Raw genomic sequence first — 21,462 nt, forward strand, 5'->3', positions numbered from 1 at the left:
CAAACAGGCATTATTCACTTGGGTGATGAATGGTTCCAGGTAACGCTGCAGCATCCCCCTGTTCCGTCAGCACTGTGTACATATGAGATAAGAATAGCTTACGTTTGAATAATACATTTGATCCCACAAGGCTCAGCAATCACATCACCGATCACTATCTGTAACCCGCTCTGCTAACCCTCCTTTGCCCTAGGACTGTAGGCACGTTAACTGCCCACTTCACCTTGAACAGTCTCTTGGGAAATCCGCCAACTCCTGATCTGTGACACCCTTGTGCTGAGCGATGACATTGTGAGTCCCTTTCCCGGAGCTGAAGAAGAGCTCTGTGTCGTCCCGAAGCTTAGCCCTTTCACCAACGTAAATGGGTCCAATCAAAGCGATTACCCGCCCCGACCTCATCTCTTTTTTGAAATGTTTCATTCATCACAATTATTTGTCACTTTTAAAATCCAAATGTTTATCGAAATGATTATTGACATTTTCCATGGATAGCGAAGTTTGGTAGGAGGTTGGCGCTCCTACCATTTCAGTGGCTGGTTTGATAACAATTTTTTGGGGAAAAAAATGCGTTTTAAAAACAACCAGCACAAGTAGGTTTACTTTTTAAACCGTGTGACAGGGAAACAACTTTGAACTTTCAAAAAGTTTCATGAAATGTCATTCTATACCTATGGGGACTGGGGGGAGAAGGAGAGAGACCAGCTCTACTACTAAGGAGTTTAGGACAGGAAGTGAAGAAGAATCTCTTCCCCCGAGGTCTCCTCCCACACTGCCTCTTCTCCCCGCCCCCCCCCCCAGATCCCTCTCTCCCGCTCGCTCCTCTCTGCCCCATCCCCCCGTTGCTTGCCCTTACAGCTGGTAAAAAGGGGAAGGCAGTCATAGCCATTCCACTTTTAAAAGTGTGTGTGTGTGGGGGGGGCATGGCCTCCAGCCCCCCCGTTCCGGTGCCCATGGTTTGGGCATAATGGATTTCCACAGGTTTCAGGTGCATTGTTTCTCTCTCTATCTCAGGTACTTATAGGACTCCCAACGCTGTCGTATTTGAGCGCTTCCAATCTTTTAAAAACATTTATCCTGCCAAGTCCCCAGTGCTATTTATCCCCATTGTACAGATGGGCACTGAGTGACTTGCCCATGGTCACATAGGAAGCCTGTGGTAGAGGAGAGAATCCAACCCAGGAATCCCGAGTCCCAGGCTTACTCCCTAACCACTGGACTATCCTTCACAAGATTTAAAAGCCCGGTGCCTTCGCCCACCTGGGAAGTGCTGGCACCTTGGGCTACCGTGTGCTGTTGCTTTTATCCACATTAAAAATCCTTAACTTATTTTAGGGGATGCCCTTCAGGATCCCGCTCACCTGCCCGTTTGTCTTTCCTTATCTCCCACTGGCTGAAGCCCATCGACATTACTGCTCCCAAGGATCAACGTTTTGGGGGGAGCCTCCTCTAGTGAGCCTCCTCCTGGGGCAGCCTCCCCAAAGGGAGGGTACTTCCCAGAGCAGGGTGCTAGTTGGAGTCCACTCTCCATTCTGCGGTTCATCTTCAGGGCCCAGGGGAGCCGTCTACACCCATTGCTGCTGGGAACAACCAGGGGGTCTGCTGCCCTGACACACCAGAGTGGGATGGGATTGTAGCGGGTATCTCCCAGAAGATAGCACTGGTGTCATAGCACTTGCTTGGGAGACCTCAGGGGAAGGGAGCAGATGACCTGACTGGGTGCTGGGTGGGGATTGAAACCCAACCACGGTGTCTGGGGTGGTGATGTGGAAGGTTTCCTCCGTTGACCCTCGCTATTCTGGAGAGCGAAGGAGTAAGCTCAGCCGCTCATCCTGGCAGCCTGGTCTTTTCATCTGTCTGATTGGATTCTTATTTTTCACAAGCTCCTGCTTGATGAACTGCAGCATAACAAAGCCGAGTGCCTTAAATGAAAAGGTGTCACCTTAGCCACTGCCGCCAGGATACTCTAGTGAAATATCTGTCCAAGATAATCAAGCGCCGGCCCTCAGCCACCACCTGACTGCTGCCTTTTGTGTGTATTTTCGTTTGTCTTTTGGCAGGAAATGGAGTTTGACGGTCTAAATTACTGTATTCAATCTCTTCTTGTTTCTTGTGGCAGCCCTGGACAAAAACCTTTCTGAGCTCAGGAGCTCTCAAAGGGTTGTACAATAATTTCCCACCACTGTAGGATAGTGGGGCTTTGGGGGGCATATCTGGGGGGGCTTCGAAGTTATTCCCTGGTGAGTGGCTTGGCTGGGAGGACAGCTAAAGAAGTGCTCGAATAGCCTCTTATTCTGAGGGATCAAAGTGTGAATCAGAGGGAGGCAGAGTTGCCAAGTAGTTTCAGCAGGGGAATGGTAGTCAGGACTCCTGGGTATATTCCCAACCCTCCCACTAACCTTTTTATGTGAGCTTGGGCGAGTCACTCACCCTCGCTGCATTGATGATGACAAGCCCGGAACATGCTGTGCAAGTGCAAAATGTTATAACGTGGTGACTGATGGGTGCACCACTATCCTGTGGGCGAGAACCAAGACTGCTTAATGGTGTGTCATAGACCCTCTATGGCTAGCAGCTACAGGCAGAGGGTCTTATAGCTCAAGCAGTAGGGGGTCTGTACTTGTACTCATAACACAAGAACTATGGGTCACCAAATGAAATCAGTAGGTTTAAAACAAACAAAAGGAAGTACTTCCTCACACAATGCACAGTCAACCTATGGAACTGTTTGCTAGAGGATGTTGTGAAGGGCAAGACTATAACAGGGTTCAAAAAAGAACTAGATAAGTTCATGGAGAATAGGTCCATCAATGGCTATTAGCCAGGAGGGGCAGGGATGGTGCCTCTTGCCTCTGTTTGCCAGAAGCTGGGAATGGGCGACAGGAGATGGATCACTTGATGATCACCTGTTCTGTTCATTCCCTCTGGGGCACCTGGCATTGGCCATTGTCGGAAGATGGGACATTGGGTAGATGGACCTTTGGTCTGACCTAGTATGGCCGTTCTTATGTTCTTAATATAGGAGCAATTGAGTTCTATGCTTGCTGTTGTCCTGAAGATCCACGTGCCATGCAACTGTGATGCGCAAGTGGCTGTGAATGTTAGTGTGTTACTATTCATCTCTCCCCTCCCCTACAATGGGTTATCAATTTTGATTTCTGCTTTTGTTGGGAGAACAAACACCCGTCCTAGCAATAATAATACCAAGTTCTTACACCACATTTTTCATCCAAAGATTCCAATGTGCTTTACTGGGTAAGGAAAGTATCATTATCCCCATTTTACAGATGGAGAAATTGAAACAAAGAGGAACACGATTCACCCAAGATCATGGGGTAGGTCAATGCGCAGCTCAGAATAGAACTCTGGTCTCCTGAATCTGTCCTGTGCACTGGCTACTGGACGACACTGCCACTTGCTAGTCAATTGTTCCCAGGAATCCCCACCTGGAGCGTTCTTTCTGCAAAATAGACGCCTCCGTAGAGATGGGTGGCGGTGTGGTAAGAAGTGCCAGCATTTCCAGAGGCTAGGAGAAAAGTAGTACCAAAAGCAAAGCCTTGTGTGGCCTCTCGCCTTAGCTTTCCCCTTTTCAGTCTCCAGGAACAGTAGGGGAGTGGTGGTGGATTATTGTACAGCTAAAACTTTTATTCAGTGCATAGGAAAATATCCGTTTCTCTTTGAAAAATGGATGGACAGTTGCGTTTGAATTAAGGAGGTGGGACCTCCGATGCATGGGGTTGTGTGGCATTCCCATACCTTCCGTGTATGCAAGGATCACGCAAGGATGACGATTGGATCAGTTTAGGACAAGTTCAGTAAAGGGTTCTGGACTCTGCATTTTTGCACATATGATCCTTGCACTCATGTCAGTATGAGTTGAGCACTCTCTCATTCTGAGTAGTTCCTGATAGCAGTAGCCTATCAACTTCCGTGGGACTAATTCATGTAACTGCGCTCACCAGTGGGAATATTTTCGGTAAATCCCGCAGTGTAGATGTAAGATGCACTAGTATGCTGGGGCTCTGTCTCTCTCTAGTGGACAGCATAGCAGTTTGAGTCCATGGGTGCTTCTGAACTAATAAAGCTGCTCTTGTAGCTCAACCTGTAAAGGCTTATTATGTGTTTTAGATCCAGAGGTCTCAGGTTCAGTGTCTGCTGAGGCTGTGACCAGGGAGATAGTTACCAAGCTATAGCCTTAGGGACTCTTCCATGATCGCAACATTGGGAAGTATTCCTCCTATCCTCCTTTACATTTTCCTTCCGCTTCATTCCATTACTCACACGTCTTACCTTTTTCAGTTTTCCTAAATCCACATAGATTACCAACAGGGGACTCTTGAGCAGGAATAGAGAGGTTATTTCACCTTTATATTTGGCACTGGTGTGACCACGGCTGGAACACTGTGTCCAGTTTGGGTGTCCACAATTCAAGAAGGAAGTTGATAAATTGGAGAGGGCTCAGAGAAGAGCCCTGAGAATGATTAAAGGGTTAGAAAACCTGCCTACAGTGACAGACTCGCTGTATTTAGCTTTACAAAGAGACAGCTAAAAGGTGATGTTATTAGTCTATATTGACCTGGGAAACAAATATTTAATAATGGGCTCTTCAATATAGCATAGAAAGGTATAACATGATCCAATGGCTGGATGCTGAAAGTAGACAAATTCAGGCTGGAAATACGCCATGAATTTTTAACTGTGAGTTTAGCTGACCATTGGCACAATTTACCAAAGGTTGTGGTGGATTCTCCATCACTTACCATTTTAAAATCAAGATTGGAGGTTTTTCTACAAGAGCTTCTCTAGGAATTGTTTCGGGCTGGTGCTATGGCTTGGAGGTCAGACTAGATGATCACAATGGGACCTGGGACAAGTTCTTGCCCGTCTCTGTGCTACGGCTCCCGCATCTGACCTTTACCTGCCTGGTAAAGCAGATTCGTCTCTAGGTGAAACATGCTATGGAAGGGCTCCATTTATTATCCCTGCACTCTGGTCGAACGAGGACAGGGCTGGATGACTAGAGCTGCTGAGTTCAGCGTCCAGCTCTGCCACTGACTTGCTGTGTGACCTCGGGCAAGGAACTTTACCTCGTTGTGCCTTAGCTTCTCCTCTGTAAAATGTGCCCAGCAGTTCTTAACCCCTCCACGGAGGCAGCCATGCAGGTTAATTAGCTGATGTAGGTAGAGTGTACTGAACACATGGAGTATTCTAGACTGGACAGCTGGGGCCCAGTGGAGCTGAGTATATGAGAACTGGGTTTGTCCCAGCTCTCCTGCTGATGACCTCTGCGACCTCGGGCAAAGCCTTTGTAATGTTTCAGAAGCACTCAGGAGTCCGGTCTCTCAGATGAGAGGACACAACACTTTCATTAAACATATAAGACACGCAGGTTAGCCTGACTCCTGCTCAGCCAGGACAGCAGGTTGAACAGTAACAGGCCCAGAAATAATGCCTTGTGCATTATTCACACATTATTCATCCAGTTCACACTGGGCATGCTCAAAGGCTGAAGTTTGGTATTTGAATGGACACGCCCATACTAACATGACATCTCATTTGCATAGTTTTTACTTGATAGCTGCCCTGTAAAGTGCTTTGAGATTCATGGTTGAAAAGTGCCTTTATAAGGCCATGCTGCAGCAAAGCACGTACGCACCTACTCAAGTCAAAGCATGTGCTTAAGTGCATTGCTGAATCAGGGCCTAATGCCCTAGACATGTTATTTATTAGAGGCATCAAGTATTATCCACAGCAGAAAGTAGTCCTTGTTACAGAGAGTACACGCTATGGTAACGCCAATAATAATCCTCCACTAGTTCAGTTTGTCAGCCTGTAACATTGCAAAACAAATATCCCTTGGAAGTAAATTCCTTCCGGTCCTCTCCTCTCCTCTCTGCTCCCCTCCAAAATTTCTTGTAAAGAAAAAAATAAAGCTGCAGATCAACCCCCTTTTAAAATATATTTACTTTAAAAATATGTAAGATTTCTGTCCCTTTAAATGGCCGGCTGCCCTAACCCTGCGCTGTGTGCCATTCTCTTGGCTTCTTGCTTGCTTGTTGACCCTGCTCACACACAACGTCCATTGACGGTGGAATGGGGCCCGAGGCTGCTGAGTAGTGCTGTTGTGTCTGGGATGTTTCAGGCAGTGTCTCTTAGCTCCCTCCCGCCGTGTCGCCCCCTCCTCTGCAGGCCGCGTTCGCGCTGCATTTGGTGTGATGTGCTCGCCGCCCCAGGGGCGGGGTCTCTCGCAGGTGTGCTAAGCAGCAGCCCCGCCCTGGCTGCCTGAGTGGAGAAAGAGCTTTGCTGAGTTTGTCTGAGCCGCTGCAGGTTGCTCTTTGCCATATGTCTCGCAACCGATTAGATTTGTTGTTCCGGAGCTGATTTTAGCCGCTTCGGCTGCCAGGGACCCAGCAGCTCCATTGCACGTGGCTTAGCCTAAGGTTTTCTGTGGGCTCCATATGATTGCCTTGCACTTGTTTACATGCCAGGTGAACAGCTACTTACCAGGCCTGACCTCGCGTTGCCTTGCAAGTTTGCCAGCCCAAGGGGATAGTTACGTAACCGCTTTTTAAAAAAAGCAGCAGAATCCAAGAGTCCTACAAGAGCCAGAAGCAAAGGCACTCGGGCTCTCCCTACAAGCCCGATGCTATTTAAAGCACCACTGGCCGCGGGCCCGGAGCCTCACAATATCCCTTCTGTTGAGGAAGGGGAGTCAAGGGTACGTTTGAATTTAGCTTTGCCCTCTGGGCCTTGTCGTGCACTGACTTCCGCCCCCTCTCACTTCCCTGACTCCAGCGGAGTTATGTAGGGTGTAAGTCAGGGCTGGATTTGGACTCAATATTTAAAGAACCAGCAAGTGCACTAAACTGGCAATGTCCTTAAAAAAATGTTTACATGATGTTTCAATGCTCCTGGGGTGTCCTATGAGATCGCACCCAGCACACGACTTTGTAGAAAGCAAATCTCCCCAAAGCAGCACAGCAACTTGTTCATTGTTATTACTATTGAAGGAGAACCTGGAGGCCCCATTGTACCTAGTAAGAGACTGTATCTCTCCTGAAGAGTTTACACTGTAAATAGACAAATCAGAATCATAGACTATCAGGGTTGGAAAGGACCTCAGGAGGTCATCTAGTCCAACCCCCTGCTCAAAGAAGGACCAATCCCCAGACAGATTTTTTTTGCCCCAATCCCTAAATGGCCCTATTAAGAATTGAGCTCACAACCCTGGGTTTAGCAGGCCAATTCACAAACTACTGAGCTATCCCTCCCCTCCAATCATTGGGGCCCATTTTACAGATGGGGAACTGAGGCACACAGAGGCTAAGTAACTTGCCCAGTGTCACAGAGGAAGCTTGTGATACAGTTGGGAGTTGAACCCAGAGCTATAGAGTGTCTTAGTCTAGTGCATGAGCCACACGGCCAGTCTCCCTTCCCACTGGCTACCTCTCCCTTGCTTAGACACATGCCAAGAATAAAGAGCGCGGCCTTGCAGGTTTTGCTAAAGAACGAGACTCTTAATATGTCAGCCTATGAGATGTAGCAAGTCTGAATGACCCTTCACCAGGCATGTGCTATATAACATACTGGCTTGTGTGTGAGTGACATCAGAGTCCCTGGCTAGCCCCCCAACGAGCATAAAGGGATCTAATCCCACCATCACCAGAAGTTTTCCTTTGGTTCCAGTGTTACAGCCATGCTATCTGGAGCTGAAAAATCAGGGTTCTAGGCCCAGCTCCTGCTGTGTGTGCACAATTGATATAACAGTGCCATCCGCATCACCCAGTTTCTTTCTCATTTCACCAGCCCCCCACTGTTTAAATCTAGGTACTGTTAGCGAGTCAGTGGCCTGTCTCCCACAGTGGTACAGATACTGGGGAGGTAGGTGTGTGAGTAATGCTTTAAAGATGGGAGAGGCTAGACAAACCATCTATAATATGGACGTGTCCGTGTACATCCCAAAAATGGTGGCTCTGGTGAGAGAAACCGAGACCTCTGTCATCTTGGTACAATAGTGAAGTTGGCATGGCAGCTAGATCATGTGGGTGACATGAGATCAGTAGGAGCAACACAGTATTTTCCCTGTTTCAATGTCATTACCATGTCGCTGTCAGTGTTCCAAAATATAATAGGATTTGTTCAGCTGATTTATCCTGCACACAAGTGACATTATCCAGACGCACACTCGGGTATGGAGAGAGAGCGGGGGAGTCCGAGAGAGAGCAGAAGGGACTAATGAAATATATTCCTACTAATGAGCGAATGACCCATCCCTTGCCAGTGGATCAGGGCTATTGGTCAAGAGCCTGAGCCAGGAAACACAAGCATGTAATCGTTATGGCATTACTGCTTAAAACGAGCTGCCACGGCTTTCCACAGTACAGATGCGGTAGGAGTTTGGGCTTAATGGCTTGAGTGAATTTATACTGCACTGACTGGTGCGCTCTGAGTGTCTCCAGTACTGATCTCTGGAGAGACAAAGGTCGTAAATGGGAGTTTTTCTGTCCACAGTTTAGGGGTGGTGGGTTTTTTTTAGAGTGATAACTAGGGTTCTTTAAATTCACTTTCAGTTGGATGCTAAGGCCAGAGAGAACTCAGTTCTTCCTGTCCCAAAAGCACAGTACTTGAACTAAAGGGGATTCTCTGTTACCTGTTAGAAATATAGGGCCTTTGACACACAGCTGAGCTGTTTTGCTTGTATCAGATAAAAGGCAAGAGCACATACACAGTGCTCATAGCAGTCCTTAAGCTAACTTCCCAGCACTGTTGTGAGGCTTAATTAATGTTTTGTAACAGCTCTGAGATCATTGGGTGAAGGTGTTTATGTGAATGCAAAGCAGCGTTGTTGTTTAATTTATATAGTCCCGTTGTCACGCATAGCACTTTGCAGCCCAAATTATCATTTTGTCTGTATAACAAAATAATAATTATAGTAATTGTTATTCAGTGGAGAATCTCTCCCGGTTCTGGCTTTGGGGGAGGCATCCCGACTCAATCCTGACAGGTGCTGAGTGCTTGCATTTGCCATTTCCTGGAAGGGGAGTTGAGGGTGAGCAGCATCTTGCCAGGTTTAACGCCTAGACTGCTGGTGCGCGTTTGAGAATAATCAATCAGAAATAGGCCATTGTAGGGGTCTTTCCCCACCCCACCATGCATAACTGAAAAGCTCATCCAAATAATGATCACGTCACTGTTCATATTTGGCAAAAGAAAACAACTTACACATATGTAGCTGCTTATGTCCTGAATGATCCCAAAGTACTATATGTAAGCCTTGCCAGGGAGACACCAAAAGGGGAGGGGAGAGAGAGAGGAACTGAGGCCATGTCTACACTGCCACTTATGTCAGCAAAACCTATGTGGCTCAGGGATGTGAAAATAAACACACCCCTGAGCGATATAAATTTCACTGGCATAAGTGGTAATGTGCACAGGACTGTGTCGGCGGGAGAGCTTCTCCCACTGACATAGTTACAGCTGCTCATTGGGGGGGGCGGATTAATTATGTTGATGGGAGAGCTTCTCTCACTGACATAGCTACAGCCGCTCATTGAGGGGTGGTTTAATTATGTCGATGGGAGAGCTCTCTCCTGTCGGCATAGAGCGGCTACACAAGAAATCTTACAGCAGAGCAGCTGAATCATAGAATCATTGAATATCAGGGTTGGAAGGGACCTCAGGAAGTCATCTAGTCCAACCCCCTGCTCAAAGCAGGACCAATCCCCAACTAAATCATCCCAGCCAGGGCTTTGTCAAGCCTGACCTTAAACACCTCTAAGGAAGGAGATTCCCCCACCTCCCTAGGGAACCTATTCCAGTACTTCACCACCCTCCTAGTGAATTTTTTTTTCCTAATATCCAACCTAAACCTCCCCCACTGCAACTTGAGACCATTGCTCATTGTTCTGTCAGTAGAGCTGTGTTGCTATAAGGTCTCGAATGTAGACAGGATTTTACAATCTAAGGCCTTTTGGGCAAGGCTGTTTTTTTTTGTTCTGTGTTTGTACAGCACCTAGCACGATGGAGCTCTGATCCATGACATGGGCCCCTAGGTGCTGCTACCATAATATAAATAATAGCAGGATCCCACACAATCTATTCTATTCCATTCCATTCCATTCTGGTGGTTTTACTGCCTGCATCACTGTAGTAGCTGAGTGCCTTACAAGAGTGAATTCTAGAGGAATCCTTTAGTCTATCATTGAAATGCAGCCTGGGGTGGAATGCAGCAGCTGTCTATAACAGGGCTTTTCCCTCTTTGGAAAGCAGCTTCATGCTTATGCAGAGCAGTTCCTTTTGGCAAGAGACTTTTCTTCTCCATGATGGAGCAACAGCACCACACTCTTGATTGCAGCAGCACTAAAGAAAGTGAAGTGCCACTGTCTATATATATATATATATATATATAATACAATACACAGCTTTGCCGCTGGGATATGTTCTTACAAGAGACCTGTTGCAGCTTACCTGATCAATACTTCACTTTTTAAAAGATGCCTAAATGCATATTTACTCAATAGACCTTAGTGGCTTCAAAGGGAGTCTCTCTCCAGTCAATAATCTTTTTCAGTATGAAAAAAGATCAGTGAACTTCAGAGCTCATGGAAAGTACTAGGCTGAGAGCCCTGGAACCACTGTTCCCCACCACACATCAGCCATATGCTTCTCAAACCCTGAGTGGCAGGGGTTACTTTGGGGGCACAAATGGGGAGTTCAGGTTCCTTGCACATTCAGGGTATGTTTTTAGCTAGTCTGTAGATGCCACTTGGCCTTGTGGGCAGAATTCATGCCTGCAAATGAACTGCAGGCACAAGTCCTAGTAGTTGCATTCCGATGGCCTGATCTGCACCTGTGATTGGGTAGCTTGATGTGTTCCCATCCAAGACTTGGGCTTGCAAGGCCAGCTTCTTTTGTGCAGGGGGGCTGGAACAATGTGGATAGTGGGGGTGCTGAGAGCCACTGAACCAAACTGTAAATCCTGTATATGATAGAAACCACTTCAAGCAAGGGGGTGCAGCAGCACCCCTAGTTCCAGCACCTGTGCTTTTGTGGGTGCAAATTGTACCTGCCAAAGGAAGGCCTGGCTGCTGAAAAGTTGGTCTCAGATCCTCAGCCTCTCTGCTGATGCAATCATGGTGTTTGGGTTTTGGAATGTGGAGGCCTTGTCCACTAAGAAAACATCCTGGAGCCTCCAACTCAGCTCCGCATCTCTCATCAGGCTCAGACAATGCAGCCAGTCTGCTTTCCCAGCATTTGGCTAAGCTACAGGCATGGCTGAAAATGAGTTGACTGAGGCTTGCTGGTGATGCTGATTGGTAGGGGGATGCATCTGGAGGGTAGGGCACAGGTGTGCCATCTATGGGTGGTACGTATTCAACATGGTGGGGTTACATCTGTCTTGCTCTTCAACTACTTGATTTTTAATGGTGTCTGGAAGTACCCTGTTCTCTCTGTTTAGCTGGAAGGTGACCATGACCCTCTCTTGCTGCAGAAAGCACCAGTTATCCTGGCTTTTGTGGCCTCCAGACTGGATGATTGCAATGTGCTGCCCTAGAAAGTCATTCAGAAGCTTCAGCTGGTGCAGAACACAGCTGCTTGCTTCACTGTTAGCTTTGCAACGCAGGCTCCCAGTTCATTTCTGATGTGGAACCACTACCCTGTGACTCGTGACCAATCCCACACCATGCATGAGAAAGAGGGAAGAGTTTGCAAACACTCCCTAGCTGAAAATTGTTCATCCAAATGCCTCCTCAAATATGCCACAAACATTGATTAGTCAGGAAATCAGGGTGTGTTTGTGAGTGACTCTCAAATGATTATTTGCAACAAGTAATCAGCCCAGCTCTATTAGCAGAAGGCCTGAAGATTGAACCAAACCTGCTAGCCTCCATAAGAAATGCAGCTGCCTCTTCAGGAAATTGCAGTTTTTACAATGTGAGGTACATGGGACAGACTTGCACAAGCCATGTGCTGGGAGCAGAACGGTAACATAAATGCAGGTATGTGCTACCTTAAGATTGTACAGTGCTCTGCAAGCTTGCCACCAATCCTTGAATTTACGCTTAAACTACAAGCCAAAAAACCCAACATTTGTTCAAACCCTAGTCAATTAGAGTAACTTTCCCTCCCCCTCCCACTCCCCCTCCCCCTCCCCTTCTTTGCTTCCTGAATTACAGGTGAAAATCTCTTGGCGTAGTGGGTGCAATTGCTCTGTAATTGGTAAAGTAACTGTAACTGCACTGTCATTTGTATGCAGGGACGTGTAATTGCACAGTAAGCATTGCTGTGGTTGCACGAGCGAAGTGCAGTTTGTAATTATAATGTAATGCCAAATGCTGGCTTCTAGTCCCACTCCCATTGTATCACAGAGTTCCTTTGCCGAAGGGCGCTGATGGATTTGGGTGTCATTTGGCTGCATGTTAACTGCTGAAGAGAATGGTTGGCTGGTGGTCTATGCTTTCTTCGGCGAGTGGCCTGTGTGTTCCATCTTTCTAGCCCACAAGATGGAACAGACCTGCTAGACCCTCCAGTCCATATCCCTGCAAACACGGGATAAAGATTTCCTTAGCGCTTCTGTCCTGCCTGTCGTTTAACTATCTCCCCAAATTAGCCTTTTTTGATACTTTCTGTTGAAAAGATCTTGAAATCAGCCAATGGAAGAGGTGCTTGTTATCTCCTTGCAAAGACCCAAATGCCTTCTGATGCTGAAACTGTATTCCTATCGGCTGTCGGGGTCGGCTCTGCTGGAAGCATGACCAGTTTAAGTGTGTGCATGCATACTGCAGTAGCCAAGCCCGTGATAACTGCGTGAGTAGCCAAGTACCAGCCACTGTATAAAGAGAAAACGTCTAGCTATTAGCTGTAAATCAAAAGCAAGGCCTGGCCATTGAGGACAGCCTGATCCCCAGTGAATCTCTGGGATAACTTTGCAGACTGTTGAGATCCCTGGAAAAAGGCCCTTCTGCTGCTCTGGTGCTTTGATTAGTGTGAGAGACGCTGCCAAAATGAAAGCGAGGCGGAACTGGGGATAGCTAATCCCATCTGTAGGATTTCCCCAAAATATGGATTAGGCAGTGTTCTTTGTCTGGGGCTGTTTAGAGACACATAGCTAAAGCAGATGTTTAAAGGACAATTGAGATTTATTGCAGCTCCCGTTCAGGCCGGGCTCCCTGATATCTGGCACTTAAATCCGCCAGCTTGGCCAACTTGCTCTCTTCTGCCTGTGGGATCAGATGAGGTGGTGGAAGGAGGCGCGTCAGAACTGTAATCCCTCTGCTGACGTTCAAGTTCTTGGAGGCCCTGACAATCCCTAGCAAGAGCAGAGATGGGCACAAGCCACAGCTGGCCCAGCAAAGTCATTCTTTTCAGGAGGGCTTGGAGCTCTTTTTAATGGACTTAATCTAGGGACCATCACGGTCCTGCCAGAATCCCTCACTAAATCAAACCATTCTTCGCACATCCTCCTGATTTTCCTAAGCAAATGTACTGCTCGGCCAGCGTGTCCCACTGGCAGCTCTGCACACTGCAGTCCTCTGTTTATCCATCCACAGAATGGGGACGATGAAAACAGGCAGTGAGAGTATCCCCAAGTGTCCTGCCGATGTGCCTCGGCCCTGAACTGGAGCGGGAGCTGCTAGGGCTTAGAGAACAGTCCTGCCCCCTTGTTAATTTAATGGCCAACTGCCAACTATTTCATGTGACAGTGTTTCTGATCTATAGAACACCGTGGGTATAAGTGGTCCCCGGGGTGGGGTGTTAGGCCGGGCCAGTCCCCATGGGGAGTGTGGGGGAGTGCCACCCAGCCCTGCCCCACCCCTAGCTCTGCTCTGGCCCCACATACAGCTGCAGCCCCAGCTCCCAACCCTGTGCCTGGCCTCATCCCCAGCCGCGGGGTGGCTCCACACCTGGCTGGGGGTCCGGCTGCCAGTCCCCAGAGTGGCCTGGCTCTGCCCCTGCCCTCCGCCTCAGCCCTGGCCACTAGTCTGTTCCCAGCCTTGTTCCCAGCCTCAGCCCCTGGCGGGGGCTGCATTCCCAGCCTGGCGTCTAAGCTGGGGGCGGGATCAGGGATGGAGCCGCACCCAGCCGTGGGCCTGGCTGCCAGTCCCCACCATGGCCTGGCTGCGGCTCTGCCCCTGCCCTGCCCTCAGCCTCGGTACCTGGCTGCAGCTCCGGCCCCAGACCCACCCTCAGCTGTGGCCCCAGCCCCTTATCCCTGTCTGTGTCACAGTTCACCCAACCCGAGCCATGGCCCCACTCCTTGCCCTGGCTCCGGGGAGGGCTGGGGGGCGTGGATGGGGGAAGTGGGGTGTGTGACCCTCAAAATTTGGGGACCACTGCTGTAATAGCACCTTACAAATTAATCTGTCCTCATAATACACTGGGGAGGGAGGGTTCTCTTATTATCCCCGTTTTACACGTGGGGAACTGAGGCAGAAAGATGAAGTGACTTGCCACAGGTCACACAGTTTGTGTCAGAGCCAGGAATTGAACCCCAATTTCCTGGTGTCCAGTTCTGTGTCTCAGTCACACAACTGGCTTCAGCTCATAATATGATTTTCTAGGCTGGATTCGAACTGACACAGTGAGTGAGAGGGGGCAAGACACTGATCCTATTCCTGTTCCCTGGGTATGTCCTTTTGCATCTTTCAGATGTCCTAATTCGGCCAACAGCCATCCTGGAACATCTGGCATTCCTGGTGCATTAACGCACTAGCTGCAGTTTTTGTTCTTAAAAGTAGTTAATACAAAATTAACTGAGAAGGCTCTGGAGAATTTAGCCCGGCTACTCTATATTGCCTTTAGGAGTGTCTGGAATTGAAAATAAACCTGCACTCGCAGCTCCTGACCGCCCCAGCATAAATCTGAACTTACTTTAATGTTTCTGCTGACTAAAGGAGACGGGTATATTATTGTCTTAGCTGTGTATAAGATATACACACTATAGCTGAGAGCCACAACTGCAAGGGGCTGGGTAGTGGTATAGATAGGGGACTTTTTTTGTAGTCGATCTTGGAGAAAGAATCATATTAGCTGAAAATCATTACCATGTGGTGTGTCTCACTTGCTAGCCTCAGTTCATTTTTGGACCTAGAGGACAGTTGCCTGCATAGCAAAAAGTATCCCTATTATTGGCATTTGCCTCAGAGAAAGTGATTGATCCATGGAGACGGAACTAGACGTGGTCTGGCAGGGTTAGAGAATGTTGTGGAGGACCCTGGTCCTGCAGCTGCCTCTTCTGAGGATGACAGCAGGCATTTCACTCTTGAACAGTACCCATGAGCACCAGACTGTGTTGCTTGGAAAAGCTTGGATGAAATCAACAGGTTTTCACCTTTTTGTTTTGCATCTAAAATGGACACAATTGTGACATCGATCTGATTTCAATGCAAACTGCGAGTTCATTTGGAACCAGGTCCAGTCTCAGCCAGAAGGAAATAAGTCACGGTGATCAGAGTTAAGTCTCCACTTATTGGGAGATGTACTCAAGAACTGCTGGTTGAGCTAGTGCTCAGTGCAGGAATCACTGGGCGAGATTTTACAGCCTGCATCGTGCAAGAGGGCAGACGAGATGACCACAATGGTCCCTTCTGCCCTTAAGCTCTTTCAGCCAGACAGGTCAGTGTTTGCTGCAGTGAGGTGAGTGGAGTATGCGGGTAGATAGTTATACCAGGGATGCCTTGACCTCATGTCTAACGATCACGTGCCAACCAGCCTTCACCTCTCAGTGCTTGCCTGCTGCCAACCCTGATGTTTTGGGTGGGGTTTCATATCCTGGATCCAGGGTGAAGTGTCTTGGTTCCCATTAATGAAATGCATCATTTTAGTGGCGAAATAGGTTCCCCCTTCTTTCTTCAAAGCCATGAGAAGAAATAGGGGGATTTTTTTTTTCACACCAATAGGATGGGACTTCTTCATTTCCCTCTCTGTCTGACAAGTGGACCAGGCTAAATGTGGGCCTGGTTTTGTTACACATGTGAAACATCAATCACATTAACAGCAAGGTTCGCTAAGGGTTCTGGTCGAACTGGGCCTGATTGCAAGTGAATTTTGGTGCAATTTACTCATCCTAGAACATAAGAACTGCCATTCTACCTCAGACCAACAGTCCATGTAGCTTGCTGTCCTGTCTCTGACAATGGCCAGTACCAGATGCTTCAGAGAGAAACCCAGTAGCAGACAGCTATTGAATAATCAACTCAGTGTGTGTTTCTTCCTGATGCAGTTAGTGGTTGACTGAGTCCCTGAAGCATGATTATTTATATCCCATTTATATTTTTTATCCTATTTAATGTAACTGTTGATGTTCCCATCCATATAAATATTCAAACTTTGTTCAAATACTACTAGCGTCTTTGTCCCAATGGTATCTAGCTCCATTGAGTTCTACAGGGTAATCACCGTGTACAGTTCTCTTACACACAGGATGAATTTGGCCTTTGGAGTTTGGCCACATACCTTTTATGCTAAATTGTCTACTGGCGTGTAAACTCATGGCACCCAACTGTGACTCATGGAGCCCTAAGATTTGATCCATGGTTGCTCTCTGAGTTGATATTTTAACTCCTAAGGTGCAGTTCCCAGAGATTAATGATTGTAACAGGCTAGAGCTCAGGTCTTGTTATTCTTTTCTAATAGCTCTTTAAATGCTTTGGGGGTGCTTTGTATGTTTATAACTATTTTTAGGACACATTACTCTCCTGTTCAATAAAACCATCTGCAATTATTCCCTGTAATTGCCAGGTGAGGACAAAGCTGATCAACTGCAGGCTTTTATTGCTAGGGAACTCAAGCAAGATCAGTAATTTCTATCTATGTGTCAAGGAAGATATGAGCAAATATAAAGCAAATATAACAGTAATGCTCATGATCATTAATTATTGATCTAAGAAAATTAGATAGACATTCTGCGCACTTATTTAATTAACACTTATAGGCCTCAATCCAGCAAAGCATTTAAGCACATGCTTATGTGCTTTGATGAATCATGTTCATAGAACCTATTGCCTTGGCAAATGTGCTATTATACACCACACTCTGGCCATCTAGGGCTGCTTTCTTGTCACCACCTAGCGTGCCATGACCAACTGGAATGTCACAACACCAGCACTGATAGAACTGCAAAAGCGTGTATTGCTGCTACTAGAGCTAAAGGAGAAAAACTCTGTTAACAGGATAGGGTCTCCTAACATCCAGTCCAATGCCCTCTTCAACAAACCGTAATGCCTAAAGCTAGGGTAGAAGAGATGCCTCTGCCAGTGCTGTCTGCTGCAGCAAATGCATTGCCTATTGATCTCCTAGGAAGCAACATCAAAGAAGCCTAACCATATGCTAAATCAAATGTATTCACAGCTTCCACTGTATCTGATGACTGTCCACTTTAGGCTTTCGTGGACCAAGTTCCAAATATGAAGGTCCTCTGCTGCCAATCCTGAGGCATTCAAGTCCAGAAAGAGACAGTAGTAGCCCAACAGATTGTAGTGGCTGTGAAGGTGTATAAGTGGGCAGGGCAGTTTTTTCAGGTTGTTAGGGGTTTACGGATGTCTTCAGCACTTGGAAATAAAGAGAGAGCCACTACAGAGCTCCAGTTACAGAACCTGTCCTCCATGGGCCCAAAGTGCTTTACAGACACTTAATGAGTTAATCCTCCTCAAAATCCCCCTTTGAGGTGGGTAGGTGTTAGTGACCTCCATTTTACAGAGGGGAAACTGAGACCCAGAGAGGTTAGCTGACTTGACCAAGCTCACATTGTGTGATTGGGGGAGCGGGCATAGAACCCAGGACTTCTGACTCTGATTCCCTTAGAGAGACAAGGTGGGTGAGGTAATATCCTTTAGTGGAATAACTTCTGTTGGTGAGAGAGACGAGCGTCCGAGCCACACAGAACCCTTCTTCAGGGCTGGGAAATGAGTCCCTTGTGATTTTATGTGCATTTCAGACACAACCTGGGAATATTTAAGCTGAGATTCTTTACAGACCATGGGCTTGGTTGTTAGGTCATGAATGATAAACTAATAGGCAAAAGGATGAGGTGATGTGGCCTAGTGGGTAGGGCACTGGACAAGGATTCAGGAGGCCCTGGGTTTTATGCATGACTCTACTACTGACTTGCTGTGACAATGGGCTAGTTGCCTTCCCAAAAGTGCGGGGGGGGGCAGAGCCCCCTACCCCTGGCCAAACCGGAAGCTGAAGCTGGGCCGGGAAGCCACAACCCTCCACCTGCTCAGGATGGGGGTGGGGGACCCAAGAGCACCCAGGGCAGGTGGAAGGTCCGAGGTTCCCCACAGCTGTCCGCGTGGTTCTTATCCTGACCCGGCTCCGGTTGGGGGTGGGGCCTCGGACCCGCAGCCCAGCCATGGTAAGAGCTGCATGGGCAGCTGTGGAGAGCTGGGGTCCCTCCATTTGCCCTGGGTGGGGAGGCCGGCGGGGCAGGGACATGGGCCAGGACTGCTCTCAGGGTCAGGTGGATGGTCCATGGCTCCCCAAAACTGCTGGGCTCCAGCTGCCCCCATTCCAGCATCCCTGGCTGTTTGTCTGTCTTGTTTCTTTAGATTGTAAAATCTTTGGGCCAGGGAATGTCTCTGACAGTGTGTTTGTAGAGCATCGGCATGGGGCTCTGATCTTGGCTGGGGTCCCCTAGGTACTCCTGTATTATTAATCCATGTTCAGTGGCCTCATGCTTTCTCTCCCCCTTCCCCTTTCTGTTCACAGTTGTTAACAATTGATGACAATTTCTGCGGCCTGGATATGAATGCCCCTCTGGGAGTATCGGAGATGGTGCGAGGACTCCCCATCTTCACCGAAGATGGGGACAGGATGACATCTGTGATCGCCTACGTCTACAAGAACCACTCACTGGCATTTGTGGGCACCAAAAGTGGCAAGATGAAAAAGGTAGGCCTGGTCCAGTGTGGCCTTCCGAAGTCAGTGCTGCTAGTTGCTATGGAGACTGGCTGCATCGAGATGAGTGGGGAGCATTTTATAGGCCTGGTGCACGGTTACCTATTTTGTGAGTTGAATTGTATTTGTTGGTGCAAGATTGCACTTCAGCTCTGAGGGATTAGGCTGACATGACTGAGGGGACAAGTTTTCTAATGTTGCACCTTCCAGAAGATGCGTGGCCGTGGGTCTAGCCACCTTCAGACTCTGGTGTAGCGTAGATCCAAGTAAAAACTTTTTCAGCTCAGACTGTCTAATTAAATGGCTGATCACAGGGTGTCTGTGTGCGCTGTGGAGGAAGAACTTACTGGCATTGTGGGTTATTAAGAAATATGACTCATGCTTTGGAGATGTTGCTTCAGAGCGATGTGACCAGACATGCTTTTACCACAAACCTAGCATGGAAGTTAGTGGTTGCTTTATCTGGGTAAGGCTGAATGTGTGGTTTATGCAAAGGGAGAAGGATTTCTATGAAAGAAGAGCTGTGTTTGAAAGGTAATAAGCATTGTGTTTACTGGGTAACCATGGTCGACGCCATATAAATAAATACTCTCTTTATGGTATCTGGGCTTAAGTCCCTCTCAAAGTTACTAGGTACCCTCCAAATGAACTGTACATGTCCGTGGCTTAGCTATAGCTTTGTATTGTAACAGCTGCTGTCATTTATTATATGGGGCACTAGTGTTTATCTTTTGAAGCTAAAGCCAAGACTGAAAGACTTTTACCAGTGGTTTTGGCAGGTGTTTTATTCTTCAGCTACTAACAGCCATTAAAGGTAACCTTCCAATGCTAAAAATGGGCTCTGCGCCCCCTTTTTAGAGCCCTGTATGATGCAGGAACAGGCTGGTAGTGGTTGCCTGCATAACAGAGCCGGAGGATGTGCCTGCTGCGAAGTGCTGTGCATCGTTACCACATCAGACTATAGAGGTGTGGGAGCGGCTCTCTAGAGTGGAAAACTAGGATGTGTACTGAGCCGTCCTCGTGGAGGAGCCTTGGAAGCTGCCAATCTTGGGAAGAACACTTGGGCTGGATTTTGTGGTGTTTACTTTTATTCACAAAGGGAATTCAAAATGAAACCCCGAGAGAGTGTGTGTGGGGGAGTGGGTTGTGTGTGTGTGTGTGTGGGAGGGGGAGGGGTGGGGGGCGTTAACTGGTGACCTGTTACAACTTGTGTGGACTGTGTATGGAGCAGGGTGAGGGAAGTCACTTGGTCACAGGTATCTACTGCTTGCTTTTTATCTTAGGAGTATCAGGCATGTCAAGTCTGGTCCAGCCTTCCCTGTTCCCGTGGAGGTCTGCCCTGGAGGACCAAGATATGTTCATTGGGAACTGTTTCAGTCCTTAATTAAAGGGGGGTAGGGCTGCTGAATGGTCAATAAGAGTATTTTTCTCTCACTGCTGTGTGGTCAGACATGAGTGAAATGGTCTCAACCCAAACAAGCTAAGTCGTTCGTAAAACCATTTGAGTAAAAATAATTTTCCCCTCCACCATTTAATTACTTTTCACTTCCCTGTTATTTGTGATGTCATCGTAACCTGGCTAATTCTCCAACAGCCTATAGTGTCTGCTAGGAAAAAATAGGGGAGATGAGATCTGAATTACAAATGTTAAAAAAAAGAAAATTAGGCTCCACCCCCAATACTTTCATACCTTCTTTATGTATCATAAGATGCAAAAGCTCTCTCCTTTTCCCCCTCCTTTGCAGGTCATTTTACAGACTCTAGGAACTGATCTCTTTCTGTTGGGAGCATAGAAAACCTGGGCATACAGGCTGGGAGGGCTTTTATTTTTACAGTGTGTGGTGGAGAGCAGGGGCATCCTTTTAGGGTAAAGAATCAGAGGAGGGAAGCTGAGCTGCTGACGGGAACCTTGGAGAGCTGCCTTTTGTTCCATGTTTACTAAACGTGAATAATGTTCTGCAGACTGTCGCTAACAGGGAATGGACGTGAGAGCAGTGCAGGAGCACAGGGGCTGGGATCAGCAGTCAGCCAACGAAGTGTCTTTTTGAGAGGCAGCTTTCCCCAGGCAGTGTGCGGAAAGCTGCATTAGCCCAGCAAATCTGGGGTACCCGTTCCCTGCAGAAATCTCTCTCATTCCATCATCCCTCTTGCTAGGAGAACAGGATGCGACTCCCAGCAATGCTGCTCCTGTGACGCCTGTTCAGCCTAGAAGGATGGCCAGTGAGCAACGGCTCTGATCTTAGAACACGAGGTTCCCTTCCCTTCCAGATCTGACACATCATGGGAAATTTAAAGGGCCGGTCTGATGCTCAGACGTTGCTCCCTCGCATTGCAGGAGCATGGCCTTGCCACTAGGTCTGCTCAAGAGCCTTGGATTTTCACCTGGGACTAACTGGCGCCTGCTTTTTGGGGCTTCACAGTTGGTTTGGTCTCGTCACCCTGGAGGTCTTGTTTAATAGCAGGGGAAGTGGAGTGGCCGAGAGACCTGGTTCCAGCTCTCCCCGTCGATGCTGCCACTGCTAACCCATCCAATTAGCATAGTGTTTGATTTGGGGTTAGAGAAATACC

General features: G+C 47.8%; 1 protein-coding gene across 5 annotated transcripts in view; it reads left to right on the top strand.

Moving 5' to 3' along the window:
• Positions 1-21,462, top strand: part of PLXNA4 (plexin A4) — a 684,054-nt gene that overhangs the window by 75,330 nt on the left and 587,262 nt on the right. For 4 of the 5 annotated variants that reach the window (XM_045028652.1, XM_045028703.1, XM_045028642.1 and 1 more), the window contains one exon: positions 18,706-18,888. In XM_045028652.1, the coding sequence (XP_044884587.1) occupies positions 18,706-18,888 (183 nt within the window). Of the gene's footprint in view, positions 1-11,796; positions 11,997-18,705; positions 18,889-21,462 lie in introns of those variants that run through there. The other variant, XM_045028668.1, reaches the window with a different exon arrangement.

The sequence above is a fragment of the Mauremys mutica genome, chromosome 1 (assembly GCF_020497125.1).
Source record: "Mauremys mutica isolate MM-2020 ecotype Southern chromosome 1, ASM2049712v1, whole genome shotgun sequence".
Classification (NCBI taxonomy): Eukaryota; Metazoa; Chordata; order Testudines; family Geoemydidae; genus Mauremys; species Mauremys mutica.